General features: G+C 34.4%; 1 protein-coding gene across 2 annotated transcripts; it reads right to left on the bottom strand.

Annotated features, from left to right (window-relative positions):
• Nucleotides 1-362: 362 nt before the first annotated feature.
• Nucleotides 363-15129, bottom strand: nfu1 (NFU1 iron-sulfur cluster scaffold homolog (S. cerevisiae)). Of its 2 annotated transcripts, XM_073909265.1 has the most exons (9): nt 14938-15129; nt 14571-14671; nt 12309-12391; nt 12088-12223; nt 8210-8276; nt 5016-5133; nt 4850-4913; nt 2918-3092; nt 363-1294 (listed from the first exon to the last, which is right to left on the bottom strand). In XM_073909265.1, the coding sequence occupies exons 1-9, from the start codon at nt 14941-14943 to the stop codon at nt 1265-1267; spliced, it is 780 nt and encodes a 259-aa protein (XP_073765366.1). In that variant the 5' UTR covers nt 14944-15129; the 3' UTR covers nt 363-1264. The 2 variants fall into 2 exon arrangements, with proteins under 2 accessions (XP_073765366.1, NP_001116180.1); NM_001122708.1 differs by lacking the exon at nt 14938-15129 and having other exon boundaries at nt 364-1294; nt 14571-14647.
• Between the last annotated feature and the right edge of the window lie 1153 nt (nt 15130-16282).

The raw sequence follows: 16282 nt of genomic DNA, 5'->3' as shown, positions 1-16282 counted from the left end.
AAGCAGCTAAACTCTATTATTATTATTATTGGTTAGCATTGTTGCCTCACAACAAGAAGGTCGCTGATTCGAGTCCCGACTGGGTCAGTTGGCATTTCTGTGTGGAGTTTGCATGTTTTCCCTGTGTTGGCGTGGGTTTCTTCCAGGTGCTCTGGTTTCCAAAGATATGTGCTATAGGTGAACTGAATAAACTAAATTGTCCGGAGTGTGTGTGTGTGAATGCGTGTGTATGGATGTTTCCCAGTACTGGGTTATAGCTGAAAGGGCATCCGCTGTGTAAAACATGTCCTGGATAAGTTGGCATGAATAAAGGGACTGAGCCAAAGGAAAATGAATGAATGAAACACCACTGACACGAGAGCCCAAATAATTGATAATCTTTATTCATTTGTTTTAATTTACTCCATCATTCTATTAAACGAGAAATAATGATGATTGGTCTTGCAAATGCAATCTCTATTAAAGTTTTCAAATAATTAAAAAGTGACCTACAATATGAAGATTCCTGAGAATCTATTAAGCATGAAACCGGTTGATTTCAAGCAATAATATTTACATACATGTCTGAGTAAATGCATATAAGATTTCATTTATTACATATAATATACACAAAACTGCATGCTTTGATTTAACCAGTGCATTGAGACAAATAGTATGTGACGAACCCAAAACCTTGTTACAGCACTGACCGAATACGGTCTATCCAAAGATGTATGCTTATAAAATGTAGGCTTGATGCCATAATAATTCCTGTGGCTAATAAATGTGTTTGAATGAGTGAGAAAACACACAGATTTCTCCTTTAGCACACATTGCAAAAAATACATTGTCTTGTTTGTAGTCCAAATATTTAAAAAATACTTAAATCAAGAAGCATTTTCTAGACACGCAAAAAAATATTGCTTTTTTAGAAATAATAAGTCAAAATGAAGTGAGTTTTTCCTTAAAACAAGCAAAATAATGTGCAAGTAGGGTAAGCTGAATAATGTTATTCCAAAGTGAAATCAAGATTATTTTGCTTACCCCATTGGCAGATTATTCGGCTTGTTTTAAGGAAAAGCTCACTTAATATTGACTTATTATTTCTGAAAACAACACAATATGTTTTGCTTGTCTAGAAAATGCTTCTTAATTTAAGAATATAAGATATATGCACTAGAAATTGAAAGAAACTTTAAAGTAAGAAAAGCAATTTTCTGCAGTGTAGCTGTGTAACAGAGCACTAAACTCAAGCTCCTTTAACCTGATTGGACAGTGAAGGGATTTATGCAACTTCCACATCCTCTTCTTTCACCTACAGAATAGAAGGGACATCAGATTAGCTGAGAAATGCCTCATAACACTTTTGATATTTTAATGATGGCTGGGTTTTCTCATTTTTCCTAGTAGTGACATTAATGGATTTAATGTTTATAAAAAGCTGAAACAAAGACTATTTGTTTATGGCAAAATTAGGACAAATTTGTATTTTTCTGTTTCAGAAACTTATCTGCATGCCATAATCTTGTCTACCTTGTCTTACTGTCTGCTTATTTGGTCTCTCACAACAAACGATATCTCGGAGCCAATAGCTAGACTGTACAATAGGGCCTACAAGATCCACAACAGACTTTCTGGATGGACACATCACTGTTTTGCTCTATCACTTTCTAAAGCTTTAACATTTCAAAACTACATAATGAACACAGGTATTAAACTGTACTATCAAATTTTAAATAGCGCTACCTCAGCAGCCCTTTGTGCTTTGGTACCAAAACTCAACACAAGGACTGATCGTTCCACCAGATCTGTAGCAAATGGATGTTTGCCAGTACCGGCTTTTAAAAACTGTTATGGACAGAGATCTTTCTTTTATGTTTTCACAAAAGCCTGGAATGAGATGCCATCCACAACATCTCAAAACAATACCAACACTGAGGCTTTTTAAGAAATCCCATGCTCGTCATCTGATGGTCAACTATCGCTGTAGCCACTGAGATAGTAGCCTGCTTTTCTTTATTTTATATGTTTGGTGATTGTTTGTACTGTGTTGATGGATGAGATGTCAGTCTGTTTTTATGTTCTGCAGAGCAGGAACCTGCTGAAAAACAGCAGTCAGGCCCGATTATCTTTTAATCTTTTCCTGTTTAAAAATTATAAATAAAATAATATAAAAAGAGGTATTACTCCCAAAATTGAAAATTTCCTGTTAATTTACTTTCATCAAGGCGGCATTTATTAAATGTAAAAAAATTGTTAAATTGTTAAATATTTATTACAATTTTAAATAACTACTAGTGCTTATTAAAACTTATTGTATTTAGTTTCAAATGAAATCATTACTCCAGTCATTATTGCTTTTATTACTATTACCATTAATAATAATAATAATAATAATAATAATAATAATAATAGTAGTAATAATAATAATAGTAACAATAATAGTAATAATAATAATAATAATAATAATAGCAATAATAATAATAATAATAATAGTAATAATAATAATAATAGTAATAATAATAATAATAATAATAGTAGTAATAATAATAATAATAGTAACAATAATAGTAATAATAATAATAATAATAGCAATAATAATAATAATAATAATAATAGTAACAATAATAGTAATAATAATAATAATAATAATAATAATAATAATAGTAATAGTAATAATAATAATAATAATAGTAATAATAATAAAATTAATAGTAATAATAATAGTAATAATAATAATAATTATTATTATTATTTTTATTTTTATTATTGATGATATTATTATTATTAATAATAATAATATTAGAGTGATTTCTGAAGGATCATGTGACTCTGAAGACTATAGTAATGAAGCTGAAATTTTATTTTTAAAATCACGAGTAAGAAAATGATGACAGAATTCTACTACATCTAAAAAGCGCAGTCCTTCAGTGCTCACCTGCTCGACTCCTTCCACCTCGGGCACGTAAAACTGCAGCATGTTCTGGATGCCGTTCTTCAGAGTGATGATGGAGCTCGGACAGCTGGTGCAAGAGCCCTGCAGCTTCAGCTTCACAATGCCATCCTCAAAACCATGGTACAACACGTCACCGCCATCTTCCTGCACCGTGGGTCTGAGGATTAATGCATATGATTAAATGCCATTGTTCCAGTTGAGTCAAAATGTTTTACTTAGAATTAGGGGTTTAGTACCAGAGCCGAACCTAAAACTCTAGGGGCCTTAAATGTTATTGCACAATGAATCCAAAAATTCGACCTCAGGTTGTGTCCATTATATTCACACACTGCCTGCAAAACTTTCATCCTTCATTTAAAAATTCAGATTGGGTATGATTCGCATGAGAAAAAGCATTTTGAGAGGTGTTTTGACAGTTCCGAACCACCATACAAGCGAAAGGCAAAATCCAGAATGTCATCACTTCAGTGCAGACCACATGACAAAGCACAGTGTGTAATATAAAGACAGAATGTGGAAGACAGTGCTGTAGACTACTGTATGCTGGAGTCATAAATAAATACAATGAAGCGATATTCGAATTGAAATAAACTGCTTATAGAATCGCCTTCATCATATAGCATCGCTCTTTAAGATCTCTAAATTGGGGCTTCTGGTAGTACCTAGAATAGCAAAGTCGAGTAAAGGAGGTCGAGCCTTCTCATTTATGGCTCCTAAACTCTGCAATAGCCTCCTGATAATATCCGAGGCTAATATCCGAATTCAAAACTAGATTAAAGACCTATCTGTTTAGTAAAGCATACACTCAGTGCATCACTTAGCGGGTTTCCACACAGGTTTCTGCATCTTGTTTATATTCACTATGAACAGCAGCTACGCTAATTATTCTCTTTATTCTCCATTTCCACCTGGGGATAATCGTCCCGAGGCTCTCAGACTATGCAGAGTCACTGATTCAATTCAAGACCGGAGACAAGATGATCCCAAGGTTTCCATATCCTGGACCAGGCCGTATCCTGAGCAGCTGCTGGGGTGGTCATGAAGGAGTGGAGAGCATGAGACTGATTCATGTGACGCCCCAGGGACAGACGGGTCTTCACTGAGGCCCAGCTTCCAGCCTCCGCCGCTGAGACTGCAGCTCTGCACAAGACGTTTGGCCAGTGGAAAAATTGAAATGGTGGTGCTCAACTGAGTCTGGTTTCTCTCAAGGTTTTTTTTCTTCACTTTCGCCAATTTGTGAGGTTTTTTTCCCCTCTCCACTGTCGCCACTGGCTTGGATGGTTTGGGATGTGTAGAGCTGGGCATCGATGGATTTGCCCTCCAGTGTTTAGACCCTCAGTAGTGATTATTAAACCACACTGAACTGAGATGAACTGAACTTAAACACTAAATACTGAACTAGACTGTTCCAATTTACTATGATCTTTTATGTGAAGCTGCTTTGACACAATCTACATTGTAAAAGTGCTATACAAATAAAGGTGAATTAAATTGAATATAAATAAAGTTACAAATGGTACAATTTCTTAAGCCTGAACGCTGACTAGTATTAAAAGGACAGTCCACTTTTGTTAAACAAATGAGTTTTGACCAATGACCAATTCTAAATCCAATCAGTCGATCTCCAGGTCTGGCAGGAGCACTTTTAGCCTAGCTTAGCATAGACCATTTAATCGGATTAGACCATTAGCATCTCACTCAAAAATGACTTAATTCGTTTTGATAATTTTCCCATTTAAAGCTTGACTCTTCTGCAGTTGCATTGTTTACCAAAACAGACTAAGCTGGTATGTCTCATTCAGGCTTAATAATCAAGAAACTTTGCTGCTGTGCATTCTGCTGTGGCGACCCCTGATAAATAAGGGATTAAGTCAAAGAAAAACGAATAAAAAGCACAGAGACATTCTACTGTACCTAATGCGCGTGTCCAGCAGTTCTTTAATCATAGCCACCACCTCATCGTCATCTTCTGAAGGAGCTGCAGATATAAACCAAGCATTACTCTTTTACAGATCTTAAATTTAGTGATGATGTCAAGACCACAAACACAAGAAGGACAGTACAGATCCTCATGTTCAACCTGTGTCAGCACGTGGAGCATCTGCTTCATTGATAACAGGAAGTCCAGAAGTGAAAAAGTCCATGATGGTTGCGAACACGTCTGGTTTGATCACCTTCCACTCTGTTTCACCACTGGTCTGAATGAAAAAACACACATAAAGATGTTTTTATCAGTGGGCTCTATTTTGACGGTGCATGCGCAGAGTGCAAAACGCAGGGCCAAACGTTTTCAGGGTGTGTCAGAACGCGTTTTTGCTAATTTAAGGACAGAAATATCCGCTTTGCGCCAAGGCGCATGTTCTAAAGGGTTGAGTTTATTTTCTTAATGAGTTATAGGTGTGTTTTGAGAATAAACCAATTAAAGTCTCATCTCCCATTCCCTTCAAGAGCCAGCTGCGTCGCGCCAAGAGCACATTCGCTATTTACAGGACGCAAAGTAAGTCTAAGTGGAAAAAATTAGCATTTCACAAGCAAACAGTTAACAGTTAACAGTTTTTTAACAGAAACAGAAACAGAAACAGAGCATCTACTGCGTGAGAAAGAGAGATAATGGAACTACTTTCACTTTCGCTCTTGGATAGGGAAACATTTACGCACAGACATCAATTAGTCTATAAATAAATAATTTTGTTTGTTAAGCGCAAATATTCATTTCAAAACTATTTCTAAATTCAGTTCTAATTTCCAGCAAACAAATAAATGAATAATAATAGCAAAATGTGCTCAAAAACCTGTTATATCCTAAAACACATGATGTGCCCCATATGGTCTAAAACCTGACAGGTGGGCAAATCTAAGCTTGTTTTTAATAAAACAAATATAAATATGGATATAATAAATAATACTGCTAATAATAATAACATTATACGGAAGCAAATTGTTATGCTTGAACTGAAAAAGCCTCCCGAGATGAAGAAGGCATAAAAGCAGTGATTTTTCATATTTATGTAGGCTAGAAAATAATATGTTTTGTAATATTTTAATCCTTTATATTTATATTCTATATCTATTCTTATTATATCCTATATATATCCTTAATATTTACATTTTTTCATATGTAAAGATATTTGCCTATTGCTCTTTTGTGTGTATTAAGCAGTGCGTAAGCGAGGCGCAACTCTGAGCCGGAGTTTAGACCAGGTTTGTTTTGGTCTAATGAAAAATCTATTATAGTTTCTCAAAATAGCAACGCGCCAGCGGTCCACCTCAGAACGCCTTCCTTTTTAGACCAGAACGCCTATGGGCGCACAAATGAGTGCTAATGCATTTGCTATTTAAACAGCGTAGTGCAACGCCTCAAAACGACTCTTGCGCCAAGCTGAAACTACCAAAAGACTATTGCGCCACGCCTTGCGCCACAATGCGCCGGGTGTATGATAGGGCCCAAAGTGAGCAGGCCCAGAAGCTAGCCTGATTGCAGTAGAGTCAGGGAAGATAGACTCCAGAGGAGGAGAGGAGCATAGCAGGAGAGCGCAGACCAGGAAAAGAGAGGGCAGGAAGAGCCCGAGTTCTTTCTTGACCATGTGACTAAAGCCCTAATGCTGAGACATTCAAACTGACCAATCAACATGTGACCACATCATAAAACCCCCACACAACAGGCCCTGATCTTATCAGTATCTGCCTTTGGAGTCAGTATGGACCTTTTAGAGTCAAAACGACATGTTTTGTCATATAAACAAATGCATATGATAATTTAGAATCTTACAGTAGTGTTTTTCTAATCTGGAATTCATATTGTTTGCAGATAATGCCTTCACATGTAAAGACCGTCAAGACAGATTCAGTTGTTGATCATTTATTTTAATAAACGATATTATGTAGATACTGCTCACCAGTTCTGCCCGTCTCTTTCCTGCTCTCAGCAATGCAAACGTGTGAATAAATGTGTAAAAATACAGACTTATTAACTGACTTTTTAATGTAATAAATTGATTTTTCGTCTGTTTTTTTTCTTCATCTGAACACATTTAACTTTGTCATAACTGCATTATTTACACTCCTCCATGAAATGTATAGCATATGTGACTGTATGGGCTGCTTTTCGCTGTACTTCGTGACATAAAAATAATACTGAATGTTGTTTTCTATCTGTATGGAACTTGCAGGCATATAGACATGTCCCTCACGCCTCATTTCTGTGTGCACGCGAGCGATACACTTATTTATAAATGTCTGATGATAATACTATGTAGGCACATTTACACATACAGTTTTAAAACTAACAGCCGTAAAGCAAAACAGATGCACTTCCCACCTAAAAACGAAGGTCTATGTCTATGCGTTTTTTGCGTATTTATTTGTTTATAGCATATATCGTGTATTATATTGTAATAAACAGCGAGATTAACTCTTTGTCATGTAGCATATTTCTAAAAATAAGCTTGATAAGTTGTCTGTAGGCAGTGTAGTCCGTTTATCCGCTTCTTAAGTGGTGACGTGTTTGTGACGTATGTAATACTGTTTCCGGGTCCAAGCCGCCATTCATTTGAGTGGAGAAATCATTCGTTTATGATTACGTTTTATTCCTATCACACATTAAAGTTAATTTTATATAAAATCATAGTGTACACAACAATCTCTGGGCTTGCTGCATAACAAATACCAAAATTTAACAATTTGTAAAAAAATGTATCACTTTCTGGCCATCGGATATTAGGCATGGACATATATACTGCAATCGTGATTTTCGAAATCATTAAATCGCTTTGTAAACGTTTATTATTACCATTTCATGAGTCTCCCCATTCAGTTGAATAGAGCGCTTGGACCCGGAAGCCGCTTCGCGTGACGTCACACTTAACAAGCGGATAGGCTAATGTTAGCTTTTCGGTTTTTGCGTTTTATTTTGTATTTTTAAAGTTGTATTTTCGTGTGAGGATTATCCGGCTGGACAAAACGTGTAAGTGTAATGAACATTGTTTGAACACAGAGCTTATTATTCGCAATCTTCGAAAAGCTTACGGGAAAATCCTATAGGGATTTTATCAAGGGAACCAGTGTTATGCTAGCAAGATAACGTCATAGTTCCTCCACTCTATTGGCTATTTTTGAAAAAAAGGGGAGGAGCTACTTTATGCCCCGCCCTCTCTTCATGTTTTGGTTAAGATTACGTCAAACATCGAATAAAAAAAAAATAATGCCCATTTCAAAGCACTTCACAGGACCTTCAAATATAATCGAGCATGGTGTTAGAAAAAACAGGTACTTTACCTTGGTGATGGTTATGAAATCAGGGCCGAAGAAGACACTCTTGACTCCATCAATCCTGAACAGCTGCCTGAGGGATGAAAACAGCATCAGTACTGGCATGGTGCCCTTCAGGCGCTTGTAGAAACACAGTTCAGCAAAAATGCGCAGGAACATTCTCACAGATGCATTTCTGGATTTAAAGCTGCTGTAAGCATTTTTTGTGGAACATTACACATACAGTAAAACCCCACACAGCCTGACAGATATCACCATAATGGGCATCTTGAGAATCAGCATATCCATCAGAAGTGGTCTTTGCACAGTCATGCATCAACATTACTATTACTCGTGTCCATTTCAAGACGATTAATATTAGTGTGTTCTTCCATTCGAACAACTATCAACAGAAATATTATATTTTATGTTTCTCTTCCTCCGTACAATAGAGTTTGATATTTTTATTATTATATTTAGTTGTTTGGGGTGCGACTACATACAGTCAAATATTTTGCTGAACAGATCCGCCACTTTTGACGCTAATAAATGTTGATGAAAGTCATCGTGCTGCAGGTATTAGGAGGTTTGCTGAAGGTGCAGCTGATGCGCAGAGAGGGGTTTGCATCTTTAGCCTCCTAGGGCCTGAGTGTCCGCATACATGGACAGCACATTTTTAGCTCTTAAGTGGCTATTAAAATACTTTGAATGTTTTATATTTTGTTATTGACATACAGTGTCATCCTGCAACTGTTTTGCAGCATCTGAAATGTCCCAAACTCTATTTTAAACTGTCCAAAATGGAAAAAAAAAATTGTTTTTACTCTCTGATAGTTAAAGCAAGTTAAAAAAACAATTTCTATGTTAAATATGCATAAAAAAATTGGGGGAAAAAAGTGTTTTATGTAAATTCGGACCATGAGTCCACATATGGACATCATTTTTCTCTAAAAGTACATCATATCAAAAGATGATACTTAGGTTTTTATTCTAATTAGGTTCCAATAAGCCCAAATAGCAAAGAGAAATAAAAAATGCATGTAAAAAAACAACTTGGGCTTTAAGAGGTTGATAAACTATGACAGTTTGCGTTCATTAAAAAGTAAGAATGATTAATAAATCTATATGAAACAGCCCCCTAAAAGTGACAAGGTGTCTTAAGTTTCAGGCTCAGGTCCGTTTTGCATTCACACTACAAGTGTACTGCATCAAAGCCCAAACGAACCTGGCACACCTTTCCAACCGGGCCAGGACTGGCCAACTGATCCATGCCCGGGAGCGATACTTGTCATACTTGTCAAACAAGCCGGGAAATGGGAGTCAAACGTGCCCGAGTGCGGTTCAGACAGCCTAGTGTGAGTACACCCTAGAAAATGAGAACTTTGGCAATAAATAGTTAAATTGAAGAAAATTAGACTAAATTAGATTAAAACAGAAGATTATTATTATTATTATTTTTTATTATTATTTATTATTGTCATTCATTCATTCATTAAACCCATCTCTGGGAATTATCCACACACACATGCACACACACACTCACACTACGGACAATTTAGCCTACCCAATTCACCTGTACCGCATGTCTTTGGACTGGGAGAAACCAGAGCACCCAGAGAAAACCCACGCGAATGCATGCAAACTCACATAGAAACGCCAACTGAGCCGAGGATCGAACCAGCCACCCAGCGACCTTCTTGCTCTGAGGCCACAGCACTATCTACTGCGCCACTGCGTCACCCTATTTATTATTGTATTTATTTTATTATTTGTTTCTTTTTTTATTGTATTAATCTATTATCACTTTACTTCTGTATTTATTGTTTGTATATTGTGTTTTATTGTCAATTGTGGTGTGAATGTCTGTTGGACCAAATTTGCAAGTTGTTGTGTCTAAAAAACAATAAAGAAAGTTAAAAAAAAAAAAAAGAAAGAAAGAAAAAGAAATGAGAACTCTGAAATAGCCTTGATGTGACATTAATTATTTTTTAATTCTGAAAATGCAATAAAAATACCAAATCACAAAGAAAACTCAAAAGAAAGTACATTTAAACATAAATTAAACCCTTTGATCATTTGATTACCGCATTTTTACCCTTTTCAGTTCGTTACAAAGTTACAAACAATCAAATAACACAGAAGTAGTGGGAGAACAGTTTATAGTTTAGATCTAAATGCCAATGTTTATGGTAAAGATTAAAGTCAGCATCATCATAAGCCTTTAACTTCATTCATTCATTCTCCTTAGTCTCTGATTTATTACACGTCACCACAGCAGAATAAAATATAATAATAATAATATCAATAATAATAATTCCTTTCATTTATATAGTGCTTTTCTGGGCACTCAAAGCGCTTTACACATAGTGAGGAATCTCCTCATCCACCACCATTTAAATATTCAAATATTCTTATCGCTGTGAGGCAACAGTGCTAACCACTGAACCACCTTGCAACCATGCCTTTAACTTGACGCTCAAAAATGAAAGTTGTACCAATAACATTATTTAACCAATAGGTGGCAACGACCAGCAATCAAAAATATGCCACTGAATAATTCTTCAAAAATGACACATCTAGTAATGAAACGTGACGCTTTTTTGAATGAGTTACTCAATCACTGATTGAAAACGAGACTAAAAATAAATATATGTTGCAGAAATTATAATGTTAGATTTTGCATTATCAGCAACAGTGGCGAAGATCATTTTTCACAATATTAAATATTTTACAATATATCGTTTCAGCATCGATACTACTAATAATAGTCACATCACAGGATATGCAATAAACATCACAGGATATACAATGACCATATTTAATTATGATAAATTTATTGCATTATTTTAATTTTTATAATACTACTATACCTGAATACTTGAGAACTAAAAAAAAAAAACATAAAACACTGTTTATTTCAATTGTATTTTTTTCTTTACTGTATTTATCCATGTTTGTAGATTGCTTTTAAGATTTTATAAAGATACAGAATCTACAGAATCATCCAAATCAATCTAAAATGTTAAATTCTTTTCAAATAGAGATATTATATAATTTCATATAGGGTGAAATTGTAGTCATATCGCAATTTACAATTTTCCTGGCACACTTTGAGCCCATTAGTACCAATTGAGCATCGTGTCAACGCCACAGCCAACTTAACTATATTGTTGTGATATGTCCATCCACAGTGTACTCATCTTCTGATGGCTACTTCCACCAGGATAACGGCCATGTATTAAAGCGTGAATCATCTCAGACTGGTTTCTTGAACATGACAATGAGTGTACTCCACAGTCTAATGGCCTTCAGAGTCACCAGAGCTTAATCCAATAGAGCACCTTTGGTTCGCATCATGGATGTGCAGCCAACAAATCTGCAGCAACTGCGTGATGCTATCATGCCAATATGGACCAAAATCTCTGAGGAATATTTCCAGTATCTTGTTGAATCTACGCCATGAAGGATTAAGGCAGTCCTGAAGGCAAAAGGGGTCCAACCTGGTACTACTAAGGTGTACCTAATAAAGTGGCCGGTAAGTTTATATCGCAGAATAACAAAATATTGCAACGTTAGATTTGTCCAATTCCGTGCACCCCCTAATTTTTATTCAGTTGGTTATTTCTCGATTTTATTTTTTATTAAAATTACCGGCTCTGTTTGTTAAAGTCAATAGTTTCTTGCAGTAATGTTTTTGCAATAAATGGAAAGCAAATGACATTTGTCTCCTCCGATTTCTCGCTGATCTGAAAAATGACCTGATCCAAACCGTGAGATTTGTGATCCATTACACCACCATAAAACACATTACATGAGAGTATGAATTGATTATGAAACATGAGTGATAGTTTTAAGCAATTAGATCCTCCAGAAATGTCAAGTCTACGTAAAAATACGAACTCTACCTCGCTAATGGAGAACAAAAAGCATCTCTGGGTCCGGCGAAGTCCATAGTGCCTGAATCCAGCACGGCACGGCCTGGAAGAAACTTCAGGCTGTTTGGGTTTGGAGTGTCTTGGGTCTGAATGAACATGTTTCTGACTGACAAAATGAAATGAAAGGTTATGAGCCATTCTGACCGAATGCTTTATCACAAATAAGCGATCTGAATGCTGGAAATACTCACTAAACACAGTGGTTGTTTGCTGAGGAACTGGACTTCTGCCCATTGTATAGACGGGAGGTCTGATAAGCCCGCTTCCATGATAACTGCATGAACAGAAAATAATCTTGTTATTTATCTTATTATAATAAATAATAATATAAATAATATAATATATTATTATTATATATAATACTGTTATTATATATATTATGTTAACATTATAGTATTTTCCAGATTTCCTCAACATCGTGCTTTACTAATATCATCAATATAAGGACTAAAACTCCTCGCAAGAATGATTATTGTAACATTACACAATTAAAGACAACATTATTGGATTTTTATTCTTTTTTTAATATTTCTATGATGTTTAACAGAGCAGGAACATTCTTCACAGTATTTCCTATTGCATTATCCTTCTGGAGAAAGTCTTATTTCTTGTATAGTTAACCTAGTTAAGCCTTTAAATATCACTTTAAGTTGAATACTACTACTAGGCAATATAAATTACCTATTAAAACTATAATAAATATTTTTTTCTGTGCAATAAATCACAGAAATGACTGTGATAAGTGATGATAATGTCATTTTAGGACCATCTAATGCCACTGATTATATAATATCATACAACAGCATGATAATGCAAACACCTTTAAATAAACAATCTTCAATTTTTTTTATTCTTTAGGTTATTTAGAATCTGTAATTCAGTGTACATGTCTATGTATAGCGTGATACGTGAATATACTGATTATTGTGACAGGCTTTATTAATCCTATTACAACGTGGCATGGATGTTGGTGCCACACGGGCTGCTCTGAGTATTTCAGTTAACTGCTGGTCTACTAGGATTTTCACGCACCACCATCTCTAGGGTTTACAGAGAACAGTCGGAAAAACTGAAAATATTTAGTGAGCGGCAGTTCTGTGGGCGCAAATGCCTTGTTGATGCCAGAAGTCAGAGGAGAATGGCCAGACTGGTTCAAGCAGATAGAAAGGCAACAGTAACTCAAATAAGCCCTCGTTGCAATCGAGGTCTGCAGAAGAACATCTCTGAACACACAACACGTCCAACCTTGAAGCGGATGAGCTACAGTAGCAGAAGACCACACCGAGTGCCGCTCCTGTCAGCTAAGAACAGGAAACTGTGGCAATTTGCACAGGCTCACCAAAATTGGACAATAGAAGATTGAAAAAATGTTGCCCGGTCTGATGAGTCTCGATCTCTGCTGTGATATTCGGATGGTCAAGTCAGAATTTGGCGTGAACAACATGAAAGCATGGATCCATACTGCCTTGTACCAATGATTCAAGCTGGTGGTGGTGGTGTATTGGTGTGAGGGATATTTTCTTGGCACACTTTGGGCCCATTAGTACCAATTGAGCATCGTGTCAACGCCACAGCCTACCTGAGTATTGTTGCCGACCATATCCATCCCTTTATGACCACAGCGTACCCATCTTCTGATTGGCTACTTCCAGCAGGATAACATGCCATGTCATAAAGCGTGAATCATCTCAGACTGATTTCTTGAACATGACAATGAGTTCACTGTGCTCAAATGACCTCCACAGTCACCAGATCTCAATCCAATAGAGCACCTTTGGGATGTGGTGGAACGGGAGATTCACAACATGGATGTGCAGACGACAAATCTGCAGAAACTTAATGATGCTATCATGTCAATATGGACCAAAATCTCTGAGGAATATTTCCAGTATCTTGTTGAATCTATGCCACGAGGGATTAAGGCAGTTCTGAAGGCAAAAGGGGGTCCAACCTGGTACTAGAAAGGTGTACCTTATAAAGTGGCCGGTGAGTGTTTAATATGTTTAGTTTATTTTAGTCATAGATTCTTGTGATTTCTAACAGTTAATATTTAAAAAACAAAATGATGTAAATACAAATTTGTAACTTTGCATAAAAAGTTATACAACAAAGATATTTGAAGCAGAATAAGTTAATCGGTAATTTTTGTAAGAGGTTTGCAGAAAACAGCTGAACTTCCAGTTAATTTTTATAGAGTTTTTTCGAATTAAAATACATGCATTACTAAGTGTATAAAACGATAGTTATTACATTTAACGTTACTTGTAAATATTCATAATATTGCCTGTCCAGTAAGTGTCCTGCATCTGCGTCACTCAGACCTTGTCAGTGACACTATTAAGTATTACGAAAACATATAAAAATAAAATAAAACGCTTCACGCAACATACATATCATTTAAAACTTCACGCAGATATAGCAACTTAAAGTAGAATAGCACAGTAAGGACTCACGTTCTTTTTAAAACAGCAGCTAAATTCCTCCCAAATCCGACGCTCCTGTAGGCGGCCATGCTTGTGAGGGCACCAAGGCTGCGTGACGTCACATCCTGGATCTAATGCGGGGCGGAAATTTGTCAAAACAGACCATTTATCCATTAATCCGCAGCACAATATGTACATGTGTGAAATCTTTTGAAAGCTAAACGTTCAAATGCTTTACGATACAATTGTGATTCGTACGTCCAGAAAATTTGGAGATAAGTAAACATTTCGATCGCCCTCTGGTGGCTGGTGCAGTACATCTCATAAACACTGCACTCCAGCAAAAAACAAAATCTATTTTTTTTTCTGTTTATCTAAAGACTTTGTTATAACTTACTGGCATTTTTGATAGTTCTTTTAAGGCTGATGTTTAAAGGTAAGTTTTTCTTTAAAAATATGCTGTTGACACAGTGGTTGGTTTATATCTATGTCACAAATCTAGTTTACATTTAACTTTTCATATCAAACAACATGCAGCTGCACTCTGCATAAATGTTGTGCACACGTCTTGGATATTTAGATCTTTATTAGAATAAATTTCAATTTAACTGAAACTGTTAAAATGCAGCCTAAAATATAAAATGTTTAAACATTGAAAAAAATAAGGGGGAAATTATTTATTGTTTTGCGCAACTCTCTCAGCCTACTCACTCATTCACTTTCCTTTGTCACTATCCTTAGTCACAATTGGCATAACTAATAATAATAATAATAATAATAATAATAATAATAATAATAATAATAATAATAATAATAATAATAAAAGTTAACCTGGTTATTACATTATTATTATTATTATTATTATTATTATTATTATTATTATTATTATTATTATTATTATTATTTTATGCTATTCAACTATTATTTATTATTCACTTTAAACAAGATTTATTTACTTTAACTCATTTGCACAACTAAAAATAATAAAATTAATATTATTATTATTATTATTATTGTTTTACGTTATTTAATTATAATTTATCCATCATTGTGAAAAAATAAGAGGGAAAGTATATCGAGAAAAAAGACTTTTGCTCATGTCCACAACTAATAATATTAATATTAATAATAATAATAATAAGAATATTATTATTAATAATAATAATAATAATAATAATAATAATAAAAGTTAACCTGGTTATTACATTATTATTATAATGATGATTATTATTATTTTTATGTTATTTAGCTATTATTTATTCATCACTATGAACAAGGTTTATTTACTTGTACTCATTTGCACAATTAATAATATTAAAATTAAAATAATAATAATAATAATAATAATAATAATAACAATAATAATAATAATCATCATCATCATCATCATCATAACAATAATAATAATAATATTAATAATAATAATGATAATAATAGTAATTATAATAGTAATAATAATGGTTGACTTGGTTATGACATAATAATAATAATAATAATAATAATAATAATAATAATTATTATTATTATTATTATTGTTATTATTATTATTATTATTATTATTATTATTATTATTATTATTATTATTATTATTATTATTATTATTATTATTAATAATAATAATAATGAAATAACATAGTTAATAATATTATTTTATAGCTATTATTTATCAATCACTAAGAACAAGATTTACTTGCTTTTATGTGTGTTTATTTATTTACCTCCTGCAAATGAGCGCAGCCACT

The sequence above is a fragment of the Danio rerio genome, chromosome 8 (assembly GCF_049306965.1).
Source record: "Danio rerio strain Tuebingen ecotype United States chromosome 8, GRCz12tu, whole genome shotgun sequence".
Taxonomy (NCBI): Eukaryota; Metazoa; Chordata; class Actinopteri; order Cypriniformes; family Danionidae; genus Danio; species Danio rerio.
The sequence above is the reverse complement of the archived record's forward strand: the minus strand, read 5'-3'. Positions and strand labels throughout refer to the sequence as shown.

What these genes read in the sequence shown, in the direction of transcription:
- nfu1 (XM_073909265.1), bottom strand. An exon ending in GCTGCTGTTTTAAAAAGAAC is followed by an intron (nt 12,392 to 14,570) that starts GTGAGTCCTTAC and finishes CTGTTCATGCAG; the next exon opens with TTATCATGGAAGCGGGCTTA. An exon ending in CTGCTGGACACGCGCATTAG is followed by an intron (nt 3,093 to 4,849) that starts GTACAGTAGAAT and finishes ATTAATCCTCAG; the next exon opens with ACCCACGGTGCAGGAAGATG.